General features: G+C 44.5%; 1 protein-coding gene across 1 annotated transcript in view; it reads right to left on the reverse strand.

Moving 5' to 3' along the window:
- LOC144108095 (P-selectin-like) overlaps positions 1–23631 on the reverse strand; it is a 259479-nt gene that overhangs the window by 25893 nt on the left and 209955 nt on the right. The window contains exons 12-15 of the mRNA XM_077641376.1: positions 15379–15558; positions 14365–14538; positions 12118–12297; positions 599–796 (exon numbers count right to left, since the gene is read on the reverse strand). Coding sequence (XP_077497502.1) covers positions 599–796; positions 12118–12297; positions 14365–14538; positions 15379–15558 — 732 coding nt within the window. The remainder of the gene's footprint in view (positions 1–598; positions 797–12117; positions 12298–14364; positions 14539–15378; positions 15559–23631) is intronic.

A 23631-nucleotide genomic window follows, 5' to 3' on the forward strand; every position in this document is an offset into this window, starting at 1 on the left:
CTGGTGTAAACACGAACCTTCAAAAGTTCTGCCCGAAACATACCCAGCAATTAGGGAAAAAAAAGCTTTTCGAGCAAAAAACAAGTTATGGGAGCAGTTTTTCTAATACAAGAGTTCACTATAACAATCAAAATAACTACAGATCACCCGACGGCAATTTTTTTTCTATAAACGTTTTTGCTAGCATAAAAAGCTTTGCCCATAGATTTCCTAAGGGAGTCTTAACTGTTCGAAGCGATCGATGGAAACTATTTAAAAGAAAGATTTTGCTACACTTTACAAGAATGGACCATTACCTTCAGTATGACCGTAAATGTGTCTTGCAATTCAGCAGTTTCAAAATTTTTGCCCGAAATTGCTGTACTTGTATTTCGACGTCTGACAGTAGCGTTAGACGATCTCGTGTCCCGACAGCCCTCTCAGAAAACTAGCCCTTTCAGGATAATACGAAGCCGCTTAAAATAGCTTGCTCTGACTCAAAATGGCGCCCCTGTGACACAAAATGGCGTACTTGTGACTCTAAATGGCGTAGCTGTCGTCGCCCCAAACTGCGAAGCTGAGCACCGGTCGAGGCACCCCAATCGTAGCGCATACTCACAGACACATTGAGGCACCTCCGCCGTCCAGCGTCCAGTCGCTTGGCAGGTCCTGAGTGACTCGCCTTGCACAATGTGGCCCGACACGCAGCGATACTGCACGGTGGAGCCGATCTTGAAGGACTCGGCCGACGAGCGGTCATTGCCGCCATACACCACGGTCGCGTTCTTGGGTATCTCCGGGGGCGGACACCGGATCTCTGCGAAAGAAATTTACGCAGTATAAAGTGAATAACGAGAAGACGGGAGGATAAAGGAGACAGGCAGCAAGAAATTCTGCGAAAGTGTGCATTCCTGAGAGGCTGGCAGGTTGCGCTGTCGAGTTCGCTGAAGTTTCTCGCACAAGAAACAGCGATAAAAAATCAATAGGAATCCCGTTAACAATGAAACAAAAAAACCTCACACAGCATACATTTACGTCTAGCGCTTTTTATTCCTAAAGTGTTCTGTACACCAGGCCTTTTTTTCGTGCACTTTCGGCAATAGAAGCCACTTTCATAGCAATGGCACACAAAAGACCACGAAAGTGGAAAAGTAGTTTCTCTCTAAGAACATAACGTTTACTAAAGAAAAAACAAATAGCAGCAAACTGAGGCAAGTAGTCATAAGTATACAAGAATTGAGCTACAGTGTAGCAAGAACAGTTTTCGTGCTTTAAAAACGAACTTTTTTCGAGTAATCTTATTATATTGCCAGAAAAAGCAGTGTAAAGGCAACGCTGTCTCTACGCGAAAGAGGAGAGCCGACACTTTAGAAGCGTCTAAAAATTCGCATCATACTCAAGTCTCGATCAACCGACACCATATCATTTTTTTAATTGGTTTTTTGGGGAAAGGAAATGGCGCAGTATCTGTCTCATATATCGTTGGACACCTGAACCGCGCCGTAAGGGAAGAGATAAAGGAGGGAGTGAAAGAGGAAAGGAAGAAGAGGCGCCGTAGTGGAGGGCTCAGGAATAATTTCGATCACCTGGCGATCTTTAACGTGCACTGACATCGCACAGTACACGGGCGCCTTAGCGTTTTTCCTCCATAAAAACGCAGCCGCCGCGGTCGGGTTCGAACTCGGGAACTCCGGATCAGTAGTCGAGCGCCCTAACCACTGAGCCACCGCGGCGGGTACACCATATCATAAAACTTTTGTTTTTTGATCAAGCACGGCCAATGAAGAAATGCGAAATCACATATGCAATCGCGTCACATAACAACAAATTGAAATCTTATTAACGACGCTAAAGCTGTGTCGGTAATCAAGAACTACCGGGACGATCCCTTTGAAGAACGATGAAGTGTACAAAGCATGTTGACCTAATTTGTAATTGGACGGTATTATCTTGAAGTGCTTTCGTTAATTGGTTTACTGCGAATTCGATGACAGATCTCCTTTGGAAAACACGTATACGTACATTACATATGACTGCCTAGCACAGACATACCAGCAGTGCCTTTTCTCAGTGTATTCCTTCCTGCTCTCCTATACAAATAATTTTGCTGACTTTTAAACTGATGAATGAATTTTTTTTCAGCGAAAAATTAGACAGGTTGCTGGAAAAAAGATAAACGGAGGACTGACGCTGAACTTCCACTGATACTTTAATGGCATCATCACAAATGCATATATACGTGCACCAAGAAGCCTGAAATCTCCAGACCGCAAGAGCTTGTCCATATATTTGTCTTCATGTCTTTACGCTATCAGATAAGGTTCGGTGTTTGCCTTGCACGTGTCTCTTTCCTACCTCCCCTCTAATAATATGTTGAAAAAATGCATTCCAATTACCAAGGCCAAACATCCCGTCTACCTACTCTAATAAACCTGCTGATTTAGGTAGTATAGACAGAAAAGGTGCATCGCACAAATAGGGGAATTTGAAATGTGATCCCCTTAAGCCTGGCTTGACAGTAAAAAGTATACTAGTAGATGCTGTACATGAAAAACTGCTTAGTTTTAATGTTATTTGTCCTGCTTTAAATAAAGCCTTCTCCATGCCTTTTTTGTACGTCATTTACTTTTTTGCTAAATGTTTATTTTATGGAAACTCAAAAAACTAAACTACATATTTATAAACCTCTCTGAGGAAACAAAGGCCCTTCAATGCGGATGCCCATATTGATATATAGATTAAATTAAGCCCCTTTTCCGCAGACACATTTCGCCTTAAATTGCACTGGAATTGAATCAGAGAATTCTAAATTTATCTGGAGGCGACTTTAATTTTTCCTGTAGAATTCAAATTAATTATGGATACTTGTATTGCCTTGTACTGTACTGCAGAGAAATGTACTGTATATTCAAGTCCCGGATTAACATTGTCACTTGTATAGCTTTAAGAAACACTACGCCCTTCCGCCAATGTTCGCAGGACACCGCATTGACTGTATCTCATTATGTAACGTAATGAAACGTCACAAAAGAAAGTCCTGAATTATGGTCCACCACTTGAATGAAGAAGAAAAATCAATAAATACACTAAAACCATTTCCTCTCCCCTTCCCAACCCCCCCTCCTTTTTTTCCTTACCATACTACCACGACAGTGCGCTCTTAAAAGGCCTATATCTAGGGCAGGAAACACTATCATGTGATAACGTGATGCATTGTCTAGAGACACCCATATGGCGTCTCATCCACAAACACCAAGAATTAGATTGGTATTAGCGAACAAGTGGACGCAGATATGTTCGATTATGAATACAACACACTGTTATATGCGCCGGAAAATTTTACGTATAAAATTAATACGGCATTTTTAAGAGCACCGGTACAAAACACCTGTAGAATGGCAGTTATGTTTGGAATAACCCAACCAGGTGGTTTCTCCATTAAGTTCCGGATAAGCGCTCTCCCGCTTCCTCTTAGCCAACAGCCGACCTTCCGACCTACCCCGGCGACGCAGTCCAGACTCCCGTCCCTCACATTTAGGCGACAGTGTTTTTCATAAAGCGCGCGTTTGATGGACGCGAACCCGGAATGCCTAAAAATTGGCGTGTTTCCAGGGCGGCCTTCCGGGCATCGTCGTCACAGGTTAAACTTTATATTCTTCATTACTTTCTCCGGAGGCATAAAAAAAAAGCCAAAAATAAACAACGAAAAGGGAGCTACAGTCCCACGTCCAACGGGTGGCGTGCACGTTGTCTGCACGCCTGTTTACCCTGACTGGAGCCTTCCGCGCTCCCCCCGCAAGCCACCGCCTCGCAGGCAACTAAAACACGGAAGTGCCACTCTGTCTTCTGGCAGCGCCACCTGTCGCAAAGTCCGTGCCAGACGCCCCGTAGTCCAACGCCACGAGCAAACAGAGATGGAAAAAAGCGAATTTCGCTTGTTGCTTTCACTGAGCAGGCGGCCATGCTATGTGTCCCGAGATGCCCAAAGCTGTACTCTAGAACTAAAAGAAAGAAATGCGCCTAATTCGCTCCGTTCTCTGCGGACAAACTCCGTTTCCGGGACCATCTGTTTCTAGGTGATCGATCTAGTGCCCTTTAGAAACTAAATGCCCACGACACGCTTGACCTACAGCTTGTTCTCCTCGGCAACCACTAACTGGCGTCCGGACTAGTCGCTGTGGTTGCATCCCGATTTTCTCCCTTTTAGGCTTATATAGCCGGGGCGGTTGCTGAGTGGCTACGGCGCTCGGCTGCTGGCCCGAAAGACGCGGGTTCGATCCCGGCCGCGGCAGTCGAATTTCGATGGAGGCGAAATTCTAGAGGCCCGTGTACTGTGCGATGTCAGTGCACGTTAAAGAACCCCAGGTGGTCGCAATTTCCGAGCCCTTCACTACGGCGTCTCTCATAGGCTGAGTCGCTTTGGGACGTTAAACCCCCCATAAACCTTTTAGGCTTATAGCGTGCACCGGTGTCCGCTCTGTTCACCGCCTACACCGCAGTCATCCTTAGCAATCCTCGAAGACCAGCATTCAAGCTCACTCGAAGAAATCAGATGAAACCGTCGCCGTCACCAGTTTATCGCTTATCGATCTAATATCGGTAGCAATCTGCACAGAACGCGCCCCAGCCGCACCTTACTTTCTTTAAGAGCATTTACTCCTGGACAAGTGGAGTATTCCCTGCAGTTACTCTCCATTTTTCTTCCTATTAGGCTCACAGTGAACGGGTGTCTCTTCTACTCGTCCGCCTGCACCGCAGGCATCTTGAGCAGGTTTGGAGCACCAGGAACCAATTGTACGTTCGATACGAAACTTAAAAAACTAAAAAAGGTAAGCATATTCGGGCATAACCAGAGTGGTTAATAATAACACTGAAGGAAAACTAATTCTGTGAAACCTACAGCCAAAAGTGAGCCTTGAACTGGCAGTATAGCACATTACCTTTTTAAAAATGTTTTTGGGTTCACCTCTGTATATTTGCTGCAATATAACTACCAGCAATTTCGCTGGCGATGTTCACGCGTAGGCACAAACTCAAGGCATAACCAGAATCTATGGCAGTCTAGAAAAGTATCTGTATTCGATCTTTCACAAAGCACTGAGATATTTAATAATCTACCTTAATTCTAACGGCAGAACGCATGACTTTCGTAGCCAGAAATGGTGAGCGGTGCTGGTTAGTCCAAGCAAAATCTAGTATCCAGACAAGAGCGAGCTAACTTAAAGTGGTGCCCCAGGCCCTGGTTCTTGTCTGTGGCTGCGTGTCATAAGCTGGTCCGAGTCGAGGCTATCCATCTAAGCTGTCATGCGTGTTTTCAGACGAGCGCAAACTCTACCGGACTATTTTTATCGCTCCCAGCTACGACAGGGACGTCATAGCAAGAGCGTTCCCGGTCTAGGCGTGCGTGGCTCGCCATGAATGCGTCACCATAGAGCTTTATATTGACACGCAGACAACAGAAAAGACGAGTGGAATACGGGTGTGGACCCGCCGCTGTGGGTCAGTGGTGAGGGCACTCGGCTAGTGAGCCGGAGTTCCCGGGTTCAAACCCAACCGCGCGGCCGCGTTTCGATGGAGGCGAAACGCAAAGGCGCCCGTGTGCTGTGCGATGTCAGTGCACGTTAAAGATCCCCAGGTGGTCGAAATTATTCTGGAACCTCCAATACCGCGCCTCTTCCTTCCTTTCTTCTTTCAGTCCCTCCTTTATACCTTACCTTACGGCGCGGTTAAGGTGTGCGCCGGGATTCGAGACAGATACTGCGCCATTTCCTTTCCCCAACAACCAATTTTGTATTTTCAGGTGTGGGGAAGAAGAATTATGTCGACGCAGTCAGGCAACAAGATGGATTGACATTGCCTCCAATCATAAGGGGACGTGCACTCCCCGCCAAAACTATGCAGCTCAAGGCACTTGTTGAACCCATTGTTGTCGACATTGTTCTAAAGGTGATTTGACGATTAGACCGTTCTAAAGGCTGCCGAGGCGTGTCGTTTTGCTGAATAAAAATGATTTCTATCCTCAACACCAGACGTCTGCACTGCGGCTGAAACCATAGTTGGGTTTTCGCATGGGTGCGTTAAATAAATGTGCTTATGATACATAGAGCGTGAGTTACCGCAAAGTATTCTTGTGTAGTGTATGTAAGCGACACTATTCTAAAAATGATTAAAATGGCAATAAATCCACTAACAGTTCGCCGAAACTCGGCTCTCTCGGGGGATAGCTGAAGCTGCTTAACAAGTTATCTCTCAAACGGCTGTGCCGGGGCAAATGTAATTATTGGGCGCACATTCAATAGCGATTCTCCTAGGGGTAGTTTCTATGACAAAGGCTACGGACTCGTCCACAACCACACAGCAGCGGAAGCAGGGTAAACTTACAGTGGACGGATTAGTTTCTTTGATGCGCACAGTAGAGGAAGTTTTGCTGATCGCGCCGTACCTGCGGCGACAACACTGGGTTGCCCGAGCTTCCGTGAGTGTTTACAAGAGAGCGCTTGAATAACAATAGGGTCGCTGAAATGCACCGTGTGGTCTTTCCTTCGCACTAGAGCTTCAAACAGCTAATAACGAACCAGTTTTATAATGTGATCATCAGTAAAGGTGGAACTAGAGACAGGCGACAGAGCAAAAAACAGCTCAGGGCCCCTGCTCCCGGGTGCATTGCTTTATTATGTTTTGTTCTATTTTTGTTTGTTTACCGATATCCCTTCAAAGAGTAGGCTAGCATATGCTGGGGGTGGGCAGAGAGATGCTAAGCAGAAGGGTGCATTCAGGAGACAAAATATGCCAACAGAAATGAGAAAGTGGTGTAATTTTTGTCCACAGGCAACATGACTGTCAATAAGCTTTCTCCGACAATTTACTGTTTATTAAAGTCTGCATTATCTCTAGTCAGCTCACACGTCAGATGCCTCGTGCATGCAGAACCCATAAAAGGTATTGGGAAGTGAATATGGAAAAGCCGTGAAAGACAATAGTAAAGCCATTTTTGCATGCTCGCATAATTTATAACGTGAGCAGCGAGTTTCACGGTTGCGTTCAATTAGCTACTGTAAGAGATAGCTAGCGGGGCCGCTATGCAAGCTACAGCATCGACCAAGCTACCAATAGCGCGCCGCCACCGTGGCTCAGTGGTTATGGCGCTCGGCTGATGACCCGAAAGACGCGGGTTCGATCCCGGCCGCGGCGGTCGAATTTCGATGGAGGCAGAATTCTAGGGGCCCGTGTACAGTGCGATGTCAGTGCACGTTAAAGAACCCCAGGTGGTCGAAATTATCCGTAGCCCTTCACTACGGCGTCCCTCATAGCCTGAGTCACTTTGGGACGTTAAACCCTCATAAACCAATCAATAGCGCGATCCCGCCTGTACTAGAAAACGACGTGTTTCTTGGCCAGCACAGAGCGTATCCAGGCGTAAAAATCGATCAGCTTCGTTACTGCGAGATATTAAAACTACTAAAAATGGAATATGGGATAACACGTAAGGTCTTTATTTTACTAGTGCGCAGACCCCGGCATCTGCGTGAGCTCCGTACTCGCTGCACCAGTGACAGTAAATTGCAAAAAAAAGTAATAATTGACAAATAAATAATGGAACAGCATCTTCAGGACTCCCTTTCAGGATTTTTTGGCAGTTCTCTAGTGTTACAGTATAGTTATTCATGATCACAGCAAATTCATACTTGCAGTGGCCGCTTAAATGTGATCTCGATACCTTTAAATTGTTGTCCTGGGATGTCAGCCAGGAATTCAAGCATATGTCACATGCTGCTTGGTGCCACGTTGCTTTCAAACCTCTGTTCTTTGCCTTCATTGACTGTTAGTTTTCTCGTTAGCAAGAAATACACCATCACGGGCAACACCTGTTTTTTTTTCCACCCGATTGTCTTCGAGGCCCCATGGAAATGGTGCGTGGAAAAAACAAAAGCGCTAAAATTATTGTTTTATTTTGCTTCACACAAAAGACCCCGCAACTTTGCTCACTGTTTACTAGAAAACCACACCCCGAATTCTCCAGTCCTTTTGTTCGGCGCGGCGGGAAGCGGCCCGAAAGGAACAGTAAATTCAATGTGGCGAGGCGTGCCTAACGCGTAGCGCGTTTTTTTTTTGCGATTAAAAAACACGAAAACAAAACAAATTTCTTCTCTGCGATAAAGATGCCGCAGTTTTGGTTATCGGCGTTCTTCCGGCCTTGTCGCGCCTCCGAACAAAGCCGCCATTTCACGCCTGCTAGCTCGCACTCGCCTGATTGCTGCCGCCGCAGCTGCTTGTGAACACAAGCCGCAAATGCTATAGTCATGCCCCAACGCAGACAGGCGATATTTCCGCCCGATAGCCACAGAAATTATTTACGAGGTGTGCGCACGCTATGTACTACGGCGCTCAATATGACTTGCAACGCCCGGCACCGTCGCCGGATCGCTTATAAAGCATGGTAGGGCCGGCAACCGGCGAGCTTGAAAACGAAAGGGAAAGGATTTTGCTGTTCCAGCAGTGACCCTTCTCCCTTGTGCTTTGTGGTCTTTATTGCATCACCAACGCTAACGGGGCGACGTTTGTGTGACAATGCAAGGCTCATGTCGCGGTTTATCCCAGATTGTGTAGAGCAGACGGCGCGGGGGATGCAGCTGACTGGTGGAACACCAGAATCCTTTCCACTTTGTTTTCAAACATGCCACTTGCTGGCACCACCGTGCGTTCGGAACTGCCCTCCACTACGGCACCTCCTTCTTCCTTTCTTCTTTCACTCCCTCCCTTCTCCTTTTCCTTACGGCGCGGTTCAGGTGTCCAACGATATATGAGACAGGTACTGCGCCATTTCCTTTCCCTAAAAACCAATTATTATTATTAAGCGCCGCGGCCACACGCTCGTGTGTTGCAGGTCATATTGAGCGCGATAGTACCTGCCTTCAATTAAATGGGAATTTCCGAGTCGGTTGTTGAACGTCACGAAGGGACGCTGCAGCGGTTTGCTTTATTTTAAAGCGCGGTTTAAATAAATGTAAATAATCAGGCCCGTGTGTGAACCTTTTTTTTCATCTGTAAAGAATTACAAATTCATTGACTTGTTCTGTTGTTGACACATTCTTGTTTTTCCTTTTTTTCTGTCCTTACTTGGCATTTCACTATATACACTAAAAACACGAATACGCCTATATGGGAGTCAAAATAGAGTAAGCTGCCCTCCAATGCACTCTCCTTAATAAAAGACAGTGTGCTATAGTAAAGCTCATTTCTTTTTTTTTACTCCGTTCTCTTTATAGTGTAGCGTATAATGGTCAACTTCGTACAGGTAGCTTTAGGATAAAAGGGAACAGCCCACCCTCCCGCAAAAATGAATTTCGTTGTTTCTGCAGTGAATTAAAAACAAAATGTCTTGTGCTTATTAAATGTCTACAGGACACCTACTTTGAAAACAGCAAAAGGTTTATCGACCGCACAGACTAAGGGAGTATTTTTTAAAGTTTCATATCACATCAATACACGCGTGATTAGCATTTATTGATATTGGCATATCTAATAGGTCGGAAAGAAAGGCCCGCGAACGTTCCAAAGCTTTTCTTTTAAATTAGTGCGGTGGCGTGTTTCGCTTAATATTCGTTTTAAGCCATTTTCCTGTGCAACCATTTCGGCTAGAAATTTTTTTTTTTACTACTACTCGCTACAACCAAGATTTTCGGGTGCCTTCTAATAAAGTTAGGAAAATGCTGTCATCTGCAGTACAGCTTCCAAAATGCCAGTCCTAATGCTTGATGGTTGTATGCCTTTCATATCGAGTGAAATAAATTTTTAATTAGCCATTTAACAATTCAGTTTGTGAGTTGCCAACCACACTTACGTACATTTCTATTTCCATTAAGAAGAATGTCCCGAGAACTTGATCAAATATAACAGTTCACTGCGAGTGTATTCGGTATAAGGCTTCTAGCCTACGGCGCAGCTTTGTATTGGTCTCTGAAATAAGTCTTCTAGCTGACTGCATATACCTGGCTGCAGTGTCGTCCCATGTCAGGAGAACCGCCCCGACAAAATGGCCTCTTCCACAACCGGTGAAAAAATAAAGAAATTTGGGTTTCCGTGCACGCAAGGAGCAGGGCCTGATTGCCCAGCCGCGACATTGTAGCTCAGTAGATTGCTTGAGCTGAGAGCGGTCTTTTTTTTTTTACCTTTCATTTCCGCTCTTTATTTTCCGACAACTCTATTCACGCAGCTACGGAAGCCATCGAATCGAAGTTGTTTCTTTAATCTTCCTGCCTTTTTTTCTTTGCACTCGAGCTTCCGCGTGCATCAATGCAACCAAGAAAACGTGTATTGCTGCTGTACATGCGATGGTAGTGCATATGTACCATACGCACCTGTACTGTTTTTTCTCCTGCATACAGGTGCCCTCCCTGTAAGCTGTAACGCGAAAGCGGCACCCACAACACTTGCTTTGTTGCTATACAGGTTGTTTCAGTCAAATACGTTCGGCACTTAAAAAGAGTTTTCCTTGGTTAGAAGAACGTTTTTTCGACATAGCGCTGTCAGTGGTATAGCGCATCAGGATACAGCTAATGTTTGCTAACCAGAAGGTGGTTAGGTAATACTGAATAGTCTACTTTTTAGCTATTATTGTTACTCTTTTTTTTTATTGACGGGCGTATAGGTCATTGTAAGTAACATCCATTTATTTTTAGAATTACGAAAACGCAGTAACCCTTTGCGCTATGGCCGAATAAATTTTACTATTTAGAGGAGTTTTCGAGTACTGGAGGAGTTGCTTTGCCTGCAAGGTTTTCAAAAGCGTATGTATTTTGGCGTGATGTATGCAAAATTTGCTCGGCCACAGCGCTGAAGATAAATGCGTATTCGAAATTCAAAATGTGATATGCAGATTACTTACAGTGTGCAACACACCTCTCAATAAATAATGAGAATAACAGTAAGTTAAAAATTAATTATTTCAATTAGGTGACCAGACTACTAGTTAGAACGTCTTAGCTTTATTTTGAAAAAAAGCTCTTCTAAACCATGAAGCCTGTTGTAAAACATTTCGAAACCTTAGGCGAAACACCCGGCATGCGTTAAATACTTCGTGAAGTCCGTGTCGAAAATAATCTCAAAGCCATCTGATAGTCCATCAAACGTTCCAGTAAAGAATAATAAGTGGTGTGTGCCCACGGTTAAAATTTAACTTTTCCTTGCCAATTCAGCGTTTTTCGCGGCCTTTTTAGTAATGGTTTTTGACGCTTTGTAAGGCTAGAAATAGCAAAACTTTGATATGTTATCGTTTCAAATTTTACTCATTTAACACTAAAAACCGACACGAGAATACTGCAAAGAGAAACATATTCCAGAGTAGCCAAGTCACATAAAGTTCCGAGTTTTGGATTATGATGTTGACCACGATTAGTTTGGTGGTGGATGTTTGTGGATGATGGCGGTGGATATCATTAGGATGGCGATGATTGTAGTCATGATCACGATAATAACCGCGGAAATTTTGAAAGGAGGTTGTTTGGGAATGATGACGGTGGTTATCATGAGGATGGCGATTATTGTAACCATGATCACGATAATAACAGCGGAAGTTTTTGAAAGGAGGTTGTTTGGGAATTATGGCGGTGGATATCATGAGGACGGCGATGATTGTAGTCATGATCGCAATAATAACCGCTGAATTTTTTTAAAGGAGGTTGTTTGGGAATGATGGCGGTGGATATCATGAGGATGGCGATGATTGTAGTCATGATCACGATAATAACCGCGGAAGTTTTTGAAAGGAGGTTGTTTGGGAATGATGGCGGTGGAAATCTTGAGGATGGCGATGATTGTAGTCATGATCACGATAATAACCGCGGAAGTTTTTGAAAGGAGGTTGTTTGGGAATGATTGCGGTGGTTATCATGAGGACGGCGATGATTGTAGTTATGACCACAATAATAACCGCGGAAGTTTTTGAAAGGAGGTTGTTTGGAAATGATGGCGGTGGATATCATGAGGATGGCGACGATTGTAGTCATGATCACTAGAATAACCGCTGAAGTTTTTGAAAGGAGGTTGTTTGGGACTGATGGCGGTGGATATAATGAGGATGGCGATGATTGTAGTCATGATCACGATAATAACCGCGGAAGTTTTTGAAAGGCGAGTTACCTTCGCACTTTGGCGGAGTGCCGTTCCAGCGGCCGTCGAGCCCACAGGTGCGCACGCGCACTCCGTTGAGGCGGTAGCCCACACTGCACCAGTGCGCGATCTGGGAGCCAAGGTAGGTGGAGCCGTTCTCGTACGACACCTCGCCCTTCAGGATGGGCGGCACGCGGCCACAGTCCACGACTGCAGGGGGCGGTGCAATCGGGAAAGAAAGAAGTGGTGAGAAAAAAAGCTTTCATTGGTTTCATTCGTCTCTTCACAACAAAGGAGCGAGAAAACTTCGTTATCAGCACAGCAATACAAGCTTCACTCGACTGTGCAACGCGAGGAATAACCAGCGCGATGGAGTCCTGGCACCATGACCGCAAATTGTTAGAATAACAAAGAACAATAGACGAACGAATGGATGAACACTAACTATACTTTGATGAGCACATAACACTTTTCGTACGCAATAAAAATACTCATCCAACCACACAAATGTCAGGCACACGGAGGGCACTGATGAAAACCGGTCAAAGAATTGATTCTCTGTTACCAGTTTTTACGAATGGCCTCGAAGAATATTTTCCCCCGTGTGACTTTATTACGTCAATGTAATAGTAACGAAAAAGAGTAGGTTAATGATCAGCTTATGTTCTTCAAACTCTCACAATAACTGTACATTTTGAAAAAATTAACTCTGATAAAGGTGACCTCATATGTCATCGTACAATTTACAAAGAGTAATTGGTTTCTGGTTCATTTTACACTGCCTACCCCAATGAAACGGTGGGTATAATGTTTCGATGCAGAGCACACGGTCTCTAGATTGAAGGCAGGCTACGAGGGCTGTATTCTGATCCAGGCGAAACACCGAAAATATTCGTGTGCTCTGCGATGTCAGTGCGCGTTAAATTGGCTCAGGTGGCTGGAATTGAAGCAGAGCCCTCCAATATGGAGTTCCTCGTACTCCCCGTGTAGTTTCAAGACAGTGAACCCCGCATATTATGACTGTCATATTGCCACTGGCCACATATTACACCAGGCCAATTAATGTCGCAGAAATACCCTCACTCCCACCATTTTTTTTCCCATCTTTGTGCGGGTAAAATGAATCCATCAAACTTCATTTTCCGCTGCAGTGACGTCATTTCTTTATGGATTCTCTGATTCGGAGCATACGTTCGACATCAAATTAAAGCTATAGCAAAATTACGACTGCCAAGAGAATCCCTCTGCGGCCTCGCACGCGTTCAAGAAAGCTAGGAATGAGTTCCACAGACACTTCCCTATGTAACTTTTTCCTGCACCAGGCCCGCATGCGTGAAAAGCAGTCTACGTTTAAAAAAAGCAAAACAAAACAACAGGCGAGAAACAAGAGGGTTTGGCACATGTGCCAAGATATACGGACTGCAATCTCGGAGCCCGTGCCTGTGGCCAATGGATCGCTTGGAAACATCCAGGGTGCCCCAGGGGCTATATATTCGCCGAACAAAAGCCGCGCCTGTCAAGGAAATCCGGCAGTACAGTCCAAGTAATATTCGAGCCGAAGTTGAACAGCTGTAGGCTGCCTTGAGTTAATCCGGACGCCAAACCTGCTTTCCGCTTTGTTTCTGAGGCTTTCCGATGACATGTATTGCTGCCTTGAGAAGTTAAGTGGCGAAAACCTTGCCAATATACTCTTTCTATTATTAACAAGTATTATGGCATATCAGGAAGTGTAAGCAAACGGCCTTAAGCGTTCTGTACGGGTTTAGTGCTACTGCCCTTCCGTACTTCTGAACCATACGAAAACATGTTACCACAGGTCGTTAGCGTTATAGATACCATAGTAAAAGTAACGCTACCTAATAGGTTAGCCAGCTCTGTAGACGCTATATATGTCTAATCGAGGCTTTTAAATGCTTCAACCTTTTCTCTTTGATTATTGCCGTTCATTCTTAATATTGTGCACTGCCAATTTATCGCTTTCATTGTCTTTCACAGTAGTCATAGTAAAAGCTTGCTCTTGAGTATAATGTACAACATAGCTCTCTTCCATACTTGTGCGCATCTCGAATATTACGCAACCAGATATTTGCGTAAAGCGCATTGGCTGCAATGAAAACAAGGTCGTCGTCAAGCACATCGTCTCGTACCTCAAATGCACTCAAGTACGTTAAGTCCCGTTTGGTGTGTGCAAAAGGTTGTAGCCTCATTTTCCCACGCCATCATTGCGTGGGCCGTAAATATCTCGGCCATCATTGCCATGACTGTAAGTTGACTAACATGTGCATGTGGGAGCAACCCCGGACCACTGTCCATCACGAAGACATGTCCTGGACTCCTGTCCGTCCATGATGTGTCCCGGGTGGCACTTGTAGTGTACCGTGTCGTGGACCTGGAAGTCCTCCTCGACGACGTAGCCTCCCAAGGGAATGTCCGGCTCCCCGCACGATATCACTGCATTGGCAAACACGTCGATTGTAATCATCAATGAGGACATACCACCTACAAAGGCATTGCCAGCACGCTGCTGGAACCTAGTAAAATGGCGCAGTATCTGTCACATATATCGGCGGACACCTGAACCGCGCAGTAAGGAAAGGGATAAAGGAGGGAGTGAAAGAAGAAAGGAAGAACGAGGTGCCACCCAGGTGGTCGAAATTATTTCGGAGCCCTCCACTGCGACACCTCTTTCTTCTTTTCTTCTTTCACTCCCTCCTTTAACCCTTCCCTTACGGCGCAGTTCAAGTGTCTGCCGATATATGAGACAGATACTGCGCCGTTTCTTTTCCCGAAAAACCAATTATTATTATTATTATTATTATTATTATTATTATTATTATTATTATTATTATTATTATTATTATTATTATTATTATTATTAGCCTAGTACAAGAAAGCTTACACTCGATGACAGCTTTTTACTGCGTGAGAATTTTACGCAAAGAAGCCCACAGACACCTCCATCGTTGAGAGGTGTTGCGAGCTATGCACAATGACCTGTAGATGCAGTACGATTGCTCAGAAAACTAAGGAATACCGATATTTACGCGTGAAAGTTGGTGCACTACGGTTCAATAAGCTTCAGGCAAAGATGTCTGTGTACAGTTAGCTGCGTGGTCTATGTTGCTTCACTAGTGCACTGGAGCTGCCTGTAGCACATAACAACTGCTGCTATAGATGTCGCGTTGTTTCCTGCGAAGTGTTCTGCTCAAGTGCTCTTCTTAAGGTTGATGCTCTCTGTACCATAACCTCGAAAGTTACGAAGGTCGCGCAGGTGGCGGTGCCTAGGCTTACTGTCACAGGTGGGCTCGACGTCACTCCAGAAGCCCGTCTCGAGGCAGGTCCTGGTCTCCACTCCGCTCAGGGTGAAGTTGTCTCCGCAGGTGTATCGGGCCACGCTCAGGAAGGTCGAGGTGCCGTTAACCAGGTACACGTCTCCGTCTTCCAGCGGCCTTGGCTCACCGCAGTCTATGACTGCGAGAGAGTAGTAAAGGAGGTATTTAATTACTAATAAATCCGGGTAATGCAGAACTCCGGCAAGATGGGCGCATACCTGAGCCGAAAATTAAGTCACGCTCTAAACAAGGAAATAGGTGAAATAAATTATTCGCCGGTATTCGATGCAGCAGTTAGGTCCACATAAATAGAAAGTAACTTGAAAATACAAAATCTAAATATATTCAGCGCAATGAAGGCAGGTTCGGTATGCATACTTGATTCGTTAACGCTAGAAGCCAAATGAGAAGGCCGTTAGAATTGGAATCAGTTTAGTAGAAACTTTAAGACGCAGCGTGCATGTTTTTATCTGAAGTAGAACAGAAATTGTTTTCACTATTTGCTTCATGCAAACGAGCATAAACGGAAAAGAACAAGCGAAAAAACCAACCCTGCAAGGCTAAAGGACGGTGGATATATACCCTAAGGTGGACGGAAGGTGGACGGTGGACGGAAGGTGGACGGTGGACGGAAATATATATAAGGTGGACGGAAATATAACCTGGGTGTATCTTTTATACCTCTAGTTGCTTGTTAGACTGCGAGAATTATAAAATACTTTCATCCTTATGCGTCATATACCATCGTCTGCAGGTTATAATCTTCCATGAATTATTTTCTCCGGTTCGTGAAAGGCTTCTGGACCCATGGTTTCTAGAAGCTCACGTGAGCGCACTGAGTATCTGTCACACATGCGTCGCAGGCCCGGTAGTGCAGCATTGCTCTGGGATGAAGCAAATTACTCGAACACTAACATTACCACGGCTTCAAGGTACTGTGTTGCATTTCCGGCCACTATGTCTAACGTGCCAAACCGATAGCGGTACCGAGCATTAAGGAAGTGCTTGTTTGATCTATCTACGCTGCAAGGACTACAATAAATATCGGAGAGGACACTTAAGCTCCGCCGTAAGGGTATATGAGACGCGATAGCGTAGTGGCTTAGGCCTTCCATTCAGAGTAGTTTTACACCTTTGAACGCAATTTAATTTTTTCAATTGTTTCTTAATTAATAGATCAGTTACACGTTCTAAATTTTCTTAATTACCACCATCAAGCGTTGGCTCTTCATTTTGAGCATTTTAGACCTTTGAACCCCCTTTTTTCATGTTTTCATCTTTTATTTTCATTAAATAATCAATAAGTTAAAATCATTTCATTAACTTGTCATTACCTGTCACATACCAATCAATCATCAACCACTAGAACCACAAATTACCATGATACGATTTTTTTACGCAGCCCCCGATGATTTCCGGCACGCGTTGCCGACTAAACGACTACACCGACGGGTTTTCGACCGAATGAGGTGTACACACTATCGCGTAATATTTCACTGCAGCGGGGAGCCGCCTATCATAAGCCAATTCCTTCGTCACGTGGTCCCTCTCTGTTCGTTACACCTCCTTGCTGACCAGTCACAGAGCATGCAGTACAGTCTCTACTACCAAACCAGGGAGGAGGAGGAGGAGGAGGAGGAGGAGGAGGAGGAGGAGGAGGAGGAGGAGGAGGAAAGGCAGGGAGGTTAACCAGACGAATAGCCGAGCTGCTCAGTAATTCAATGGCTACTGCTTAATAATTATATCAGAGCTTCTCTTTTTTTTTTCGTGACACGCACATGAGGGATATCTAGCAGCGCAATTCAGGGGATTCTTCGAATTGCACGGTATTTCGAACCAGCACGCAGCGACCTTTACGTTACCAAAAAGTCATATTTCTTTAAGAAACTTAAGCGACAGATCTTGCCGCTGTTCGCAATATTTCGCGCTAGCCATAACCATATATGTTCACATTAACTGACAATAACATTTTCCAATTTTGTAAGGCTGAGCGCCGAATAGCAGCATTGATTAGGAGATATTCATAGTTTAACCAGGATTTTACTTGGTTCAAAAGTCGTCTCGAGAGCTAAACACTCTACCGAGCCTTCTCTTTTCCTTTTGCACGCGATGAATACAAAAAGGTAGCGGTTCAGCAAAACGCTTGTTTTTCCTCCTCTGGGAGTCAGCAGGAGCATTGCTTGCAGTCGCAGTTCCAAGTGAAGCCGAAAACGCTGCTTCCAGGCCCGCGAATTCCGCGACTTGCATCGCCCGGGTGAGGAAGAGGCGTGCAAAGATTCTCCGCGAGTCAGCAGGATGACGTCGCGTGTTACGCAAACAGAGCTGCGCGACCAACAAACTGCAACTGCTGAAAAGTGGGAACTTTCCCGGGAATTTGAGAAATCCTCTTCCCTTGGTACGAAACGACGCAGATGTCACGGCTTACGGGTCGTTCCGCTTGAACGCGTCGTTCCCTATGGAGTCCCTCCGACGCAAACTTGTAGGATCGTTTTTACTACCTTTTTTTCTTGTTTTTACCAAAACTTGGCTGTAGGAGAAAAGGCAGGGAGCATTCGAGAAGGAAACGGTTTTATTCCTGCCACACTGGGCGGAAACGTGCTTCACAAGCAGTTCGTCTTAAGGTAGTCTTAGAGAATTACTGCGGCTGCGTGGAATCGCGTTTACTGTTAGCTGCGAGGTGATGCAGGGTACGAATTGGCGTTTGGTGACTTCTTTCCGTTCGAGATTTTAAACCTGAAATAATTACGTCACCTTCCATGTGCATCGGTGCGAGTGATACGATGGCTTGGAATTCGAAAAGGTGCCAGCTTTTGTTGGTGTCCTTTCAACAGTTTTAAATCACTCAGGCGAAGTGATACCTGAAGTAGAAGAGGCACTGCAGCTCACTGTATTTGTAAATGTTCTACACTTTGCTCCTGTTAAGCTATATTGTTTATCTTTAGGTAGGAAAGGTCCATATTGTGGAGTCGCACATTGTTTCATGTTGCCATCTCTCAATTCTAATGTTTATGATAATTATATTTCTGATGCCTTCACTTCTTCACAACTTTATCAAGATTGCGACGATGTCCACATTGTTGCCCACTGTTATAGTTACTACACCCATCTTTCATACCTTCATGAAGGTGTTGTTTAATTAACAAATTGGGTTCAAATCTAGTTTAATACATGCGAATCTTTCAAAGATCAAAGCTGCTGTGCATCCGTAATCATCACAAGGTAGTACCAACGAATGGCTCCTCGGTTTTGCGTGCGTCTGAATACACTTTCTCCTTATCCTTCTTGTAACGCACGTCACATGTGTCAATTGCGTTCTAACTCACATTAATGATGATCATTCATAAATGGGGCCCACTTTGTACGTGTTTGAAACAATAAAAATAAAGCCTGCCTAATTTTCGATCTCAAAATCCTCTTTCCATTGTCAGTGAGGAAATTGTTAGCTCCTGCATTAGCATACACCATTATAAAGTAAGGAATGAGCTTCTTTTTTGTTCCAACAGATCGGGAAGGAGAGTACATATCCTTCAGAACATAGCCCTAATTGTGGTACATTGTTCCAGTGAGAGAAATTCCATCAATGAGCTTCAAACGCTTGCTCTTCTCTTGTTTCATAATTTTTTTACATTTTCCTACTGAAGTATTTTGTCAAAAGGCAGTTAGATATTTTTAAGGCAGACTCGCGGCACGATTTTACAAGAATTTGTACACATTATGGAAAAGCGATTCGTTCATGGTATATTCCAGCACTTTTTAATCAGCTGCATGGTAATATATTTTCCTTAGATTCTCGAAGTCAAATTAGAGACGCCAATCTGCATCTTAAAAACTGCTGAATAAAATCCCGATATGATTGCTATTTTACGTAGACATTTTCTATGCAGTGGTGTGATTTTCATATTTCACCGCATGACTGTGTCAAAAGGCAGTTAAATAGATACCCTTAGGGAAGACAGGAGGCACCATTTTACAAGAATTCGTGCGCATTATGGAAAATCGATGCGTTCATGGTATATTCCAGCACTTTTTAATCAGCTGCATGGTAATATATTTTCCTTAGATTCTCGGTGTCAAATTAGAGACGCCAGTCTGCATCGTAAAACTGCTAAATAAAAGCCCGATATGTATGCTACTTTACGTAGACATTTTGTGTGCAATGGTGTGATTTTCATGTTTCACCGCATGACTATGTCAAAAGGCAGTGAAATAAGTACCTTTAAGACAGACTGCAGGCTACATTTTACAAGAATTCGTAAGCATTATGGAAAAGCGATGCTTTCATGGTATATTCCAACACTTTTTAATCACCTACATAGTAATATATTTTCCTTATATTCTCTAAGTCAAATTAGACGCCAATCTGCATCTTAAAAACTGCTGAATAAAAGCCAGATATGTATGCTACTTTACGCGAGACATTTTATGTGCAGTGATGTGATATTCACGTTTCAACACGCTCATGATAAATGTTCTAATTTATAAAAATGATTATTTTTTTCTTGTAAAGAAAGAGATCATTCTTTCCTCGTTCAGCCAAAGAATGGAACGTTATTTCTCACGACGTCACTGCAGCCACCTGTCACTCCTCATTTTTCTATTGCATAACTGTCACATTTAACGAATAACTCCTTTGTACATAAAGTTTGATTCTATCTGTACCCACACCTTATGTAATAACCCCTAATCGGGGATGCTTAAAGGTGCACTAAAGAGGAAGCTGAACTCGTCTTTTTACCGCTGGAACTCTATCTGCACGTTCCAGGCATTCTTATAAACTTCGATGTATGGTCCTGTGAGGCCGATTACTCTATTTAAATCGGATTAAACTTTCCGGCTTCCACCTTTTTTTGAACTCAACGCAGTAGGTAGGCGGAGTCAACCCACGCATGGGGTGCATTTCAGCCAGTCTAATGGAGGCTTCGCTTTCACACATCAGCCATTCTAGTGGAGGCTTCGCTTTCACTTTTATTTAGTTTTTTAGGCTTTTGTGAATAAAATGTTTAAGTCACAGACAACATAGCCTCAAATTAGGCCCACGGAAATGAAAATACACGTGGACTCTTTGAGTTACGTGTCACTCCGCCAATTGCAGAGCGGCAAGCCGTCACGGGACTGGCTGACGCGTTGGTTGACTTCTCCTACCTACTGCCTTGAGTTAAAAAAAAAAGGCGGGAGCCGGAACGTTTAATCCGGTTTAATTAGGGCAATCGGCCGCACTGGAGAATAATTCGAAGTTTCTAAAAGTGCCCGGAACGTGTGGATAGAGTTCCAGCGGTAAAAAGACGAGTTCAGCTTCCTCTTTGCACCTTTAAGGTAATAAAGTGATGTGCGTCATTCATCCTGCTCCTTAGGCTAAAGGCACCAAGGCACAGGAACTACACGAATGGTTTTTAAAATGTGAGCTAACAGCCTCCTACCAACAATCACGAGGAGCGGACAATCCACGATGACATCGATTCTCCACTACAAAACATGGCAGCAATTCTGAGCCAGCGGAAATTCGAACCTCTGCTGCGTTGGCCTACTTGCACATTGCACCGCTGACGCTTCTCACTGCGCAGTCATGATCGGGTAATCTTTTCCCATTTAAGCGCGTTGCTCATGCGTTCAATTACACTGTCTCACTGTCTGCATGATATATCCAGTGTTTCAGCGCAGACCACCAATTTTAAAAAGAGTATTTTAGAGGTGTAAAGGTCGCTTTACGGGAATAGTAATAGTAGTTTTTGGGGAATTCGCCAGTACTGGTAAAACTGTGCTGCAAAAACCACCTGTATACGCCGAAATGTCTATTCTGAGTAATTATGACGACCGTCGTTCAAACTCCAGTATACCACGCAAAGGTTCTACATCATGCACGCGCATTTCATTTATTAGAGTTCTTGCTTTAATAGAGTGTTTACGCCAGTACAGGCTTACTAAAAATGAACACTAAGTCAATAATTGGAAGATTGAAACTGAGCGGCGGCTTAAATGAAAAACTAAAAGCGCGCATATTGACATGGAACGTTAGAGGGAAAATTGGTCATCGGATTGTCCGTGTTGGTTATTTGTTAAATTGTGACTTAACCCAAAATAACACGTTAACCTTCAACCAGACTTGGACGAGCCAGGATCGTCATAAGTTTACTGTCATTTCTTGCTCATGACGTGTCCAGCTCGTCATGTGTTTTCTGTCCCTCTTATTCCGGTTGAAGCGAGTGAGGCTCGTCCAAGACATTATTTAGTTGGCCGACAGAGGGCAGCACAAGTACTAAAAGACAGTTTTAGTACCATTTTCGGGGACCTGGGGGGGGGGGGGGAATGTGTACGATAGGGGGTTAAGAGCTTATTGATTGAGTTATTTGTTGCTCGGTGAATACCGACAGTCGGCTTTGTCGCAGTTATTCTGGAGGTGGTTCTTTTTGTACATGTCTCAATGTGTCGAAAAAAACAAACAGCAAAGAAAGCGAGGCACCTCGCAGGTTTTCGAGAAGCATCCCTCTTGACTAAAGAAGCACCATGCAACAACAAAAGTGTCGCGCACCTCTAACCTATGCAGGAGACGGGAGCCGAAAACTTTCCGCTGCTTCCCGTCTCTCGTTTTAAACCTTTCCCTGCATACAGTACATCTCTATCTCATTCTATGTCACACTTACACAATGGAGCCCGTTTTTCCAGTTCTTTGGTCTAGTGTTCGCACAGCGTCCAGCGTCTTTGAAGCACCCTCTCCCCCTTCCGTGCCTATTGTGTATTCCGTATGCAAACGTGCGACACGTAACGGCTGTCTTCAAGAAACGGGAGTCCAAAAGAGCGGAGTAACAAAAGAAAAGTTGAATAGCTAGAGTTTGAAGGTGAAAAAAAAACAGAGAGGCAAACAAATTCTTGTGACACGCGTAGGCACTTTGGATGCAACGAGTGCGAATGGGAAGAAACATGGAAACTAGGGAAGACCCGGCAGTCGTTTCGCGTTCTTCTATGCACCGCGAGGTTTGCACACACCCTTCAGCAGAGAGGCCGCAGGGGTTTGGAGGCGAAGATGCAACGAAGGTTGGACTTAAAATCAAATAAACAATAACAAACGAGAAGCACAAGTAGCAAGCGTGACGGGAACGTCTAAGCAAAGCGCTCCAACATGCTGGAGGGACACACAAGTTTCGATCGAAGCCTTTTTCTTAAGGAAAGTTGACCAAGGAATTCCGCAGAGAGACGGAATGTGAAAGTTTGCGTTTTCTCGATGTCGGCTGAAGCGAAGGAGAAAAAAAGAAGGAAAGTGTGTTAGCTCCCTCAGAATACTTGGAGTAAAACTGAGCTGCCCGGTAAACAAGCATTGCTCTCCCCAACCTTACACCCCCCCCCCCCCTAGCACATCCTGAGCACTCCTAGTCACAAACACTTCCAAAATTTAGTTTCTTCCGCACCGCGAATGTGAGAGGCGGTCGCTACACTCTGGTGAATTAAAGTTTCAACGAGCCTCGCAAGAGTGTAAAAATAAGCTACGCGCTATAAAAAAGAATAATAAGAAAGTGCCGCTCAGATACGAGGTCCACGCACTAGAGAAGACGTGGGACAGAAGACAGCCGATAAGAGGCCATAACGGTGGCCGGGACGGACGCAGAATGCTGAGGGAAGAGGACGGCGCATTTAGGAAATCAACGCCCAGCACCGGAGTAACCGGTGGATGCGCCTGCCGAAAGAAACGCCCTGTCTGGCAAGTGCCCGAGTGGCGTCGAAGGGATTGGTTTCGGTAACGTCGTAACTGAGTCGCTAACCGAGAGAACGTAGACTGGGCTTGCCGCATATATTGACGTCGTTACCTTCTTCTCAATAATTCAACATCTGTCACTTATTTGATGGATTTCTTTTCGGAAACAACGTAGGAATTACAACTACGTTTTCGCATCGCGTTTCGTGTTTTATTTTTAATGTGATGAAATTAGACTTGTTGTAACACCAAAACCCCGCCGATGTTCGAGACGAAGTTAGCTGATTGGTCAAGATTGTTCCGGTGACCTTGTGACAATCACAGCCTGCTTGTCGTGGCAGGTGACAATTAAATTAACGATTGGTCGCCCACCGGATTGCGAGCCGCCAAGATTCTAGAGAGCAACCTATACAGACAATCGAAATTAAAAATTTGAAGAAAATGTGTAAATGCAAACATCAGCCCTCTCACAGCATAGCGGATACCTGCTACTGCAGCCAGCAGTCCGAATATGGCGGTTGATGGATC

The sequence above is a fragment of the Amblyomma americanum genome, chromosome 10 (assembly GCF_052857255.1).
Source record: "Amblyomma americanum isolate KBUSLIRL-KWMA chromosome 10, ASM5285725v1, whole genome shotgun sequence".
Lineage (NCBI taxonomy): Eukaryota > Metazoa > Arthropoda > Arachnida > Ixodida > Ixodidae > Amblyomma > Amblyomma americanum.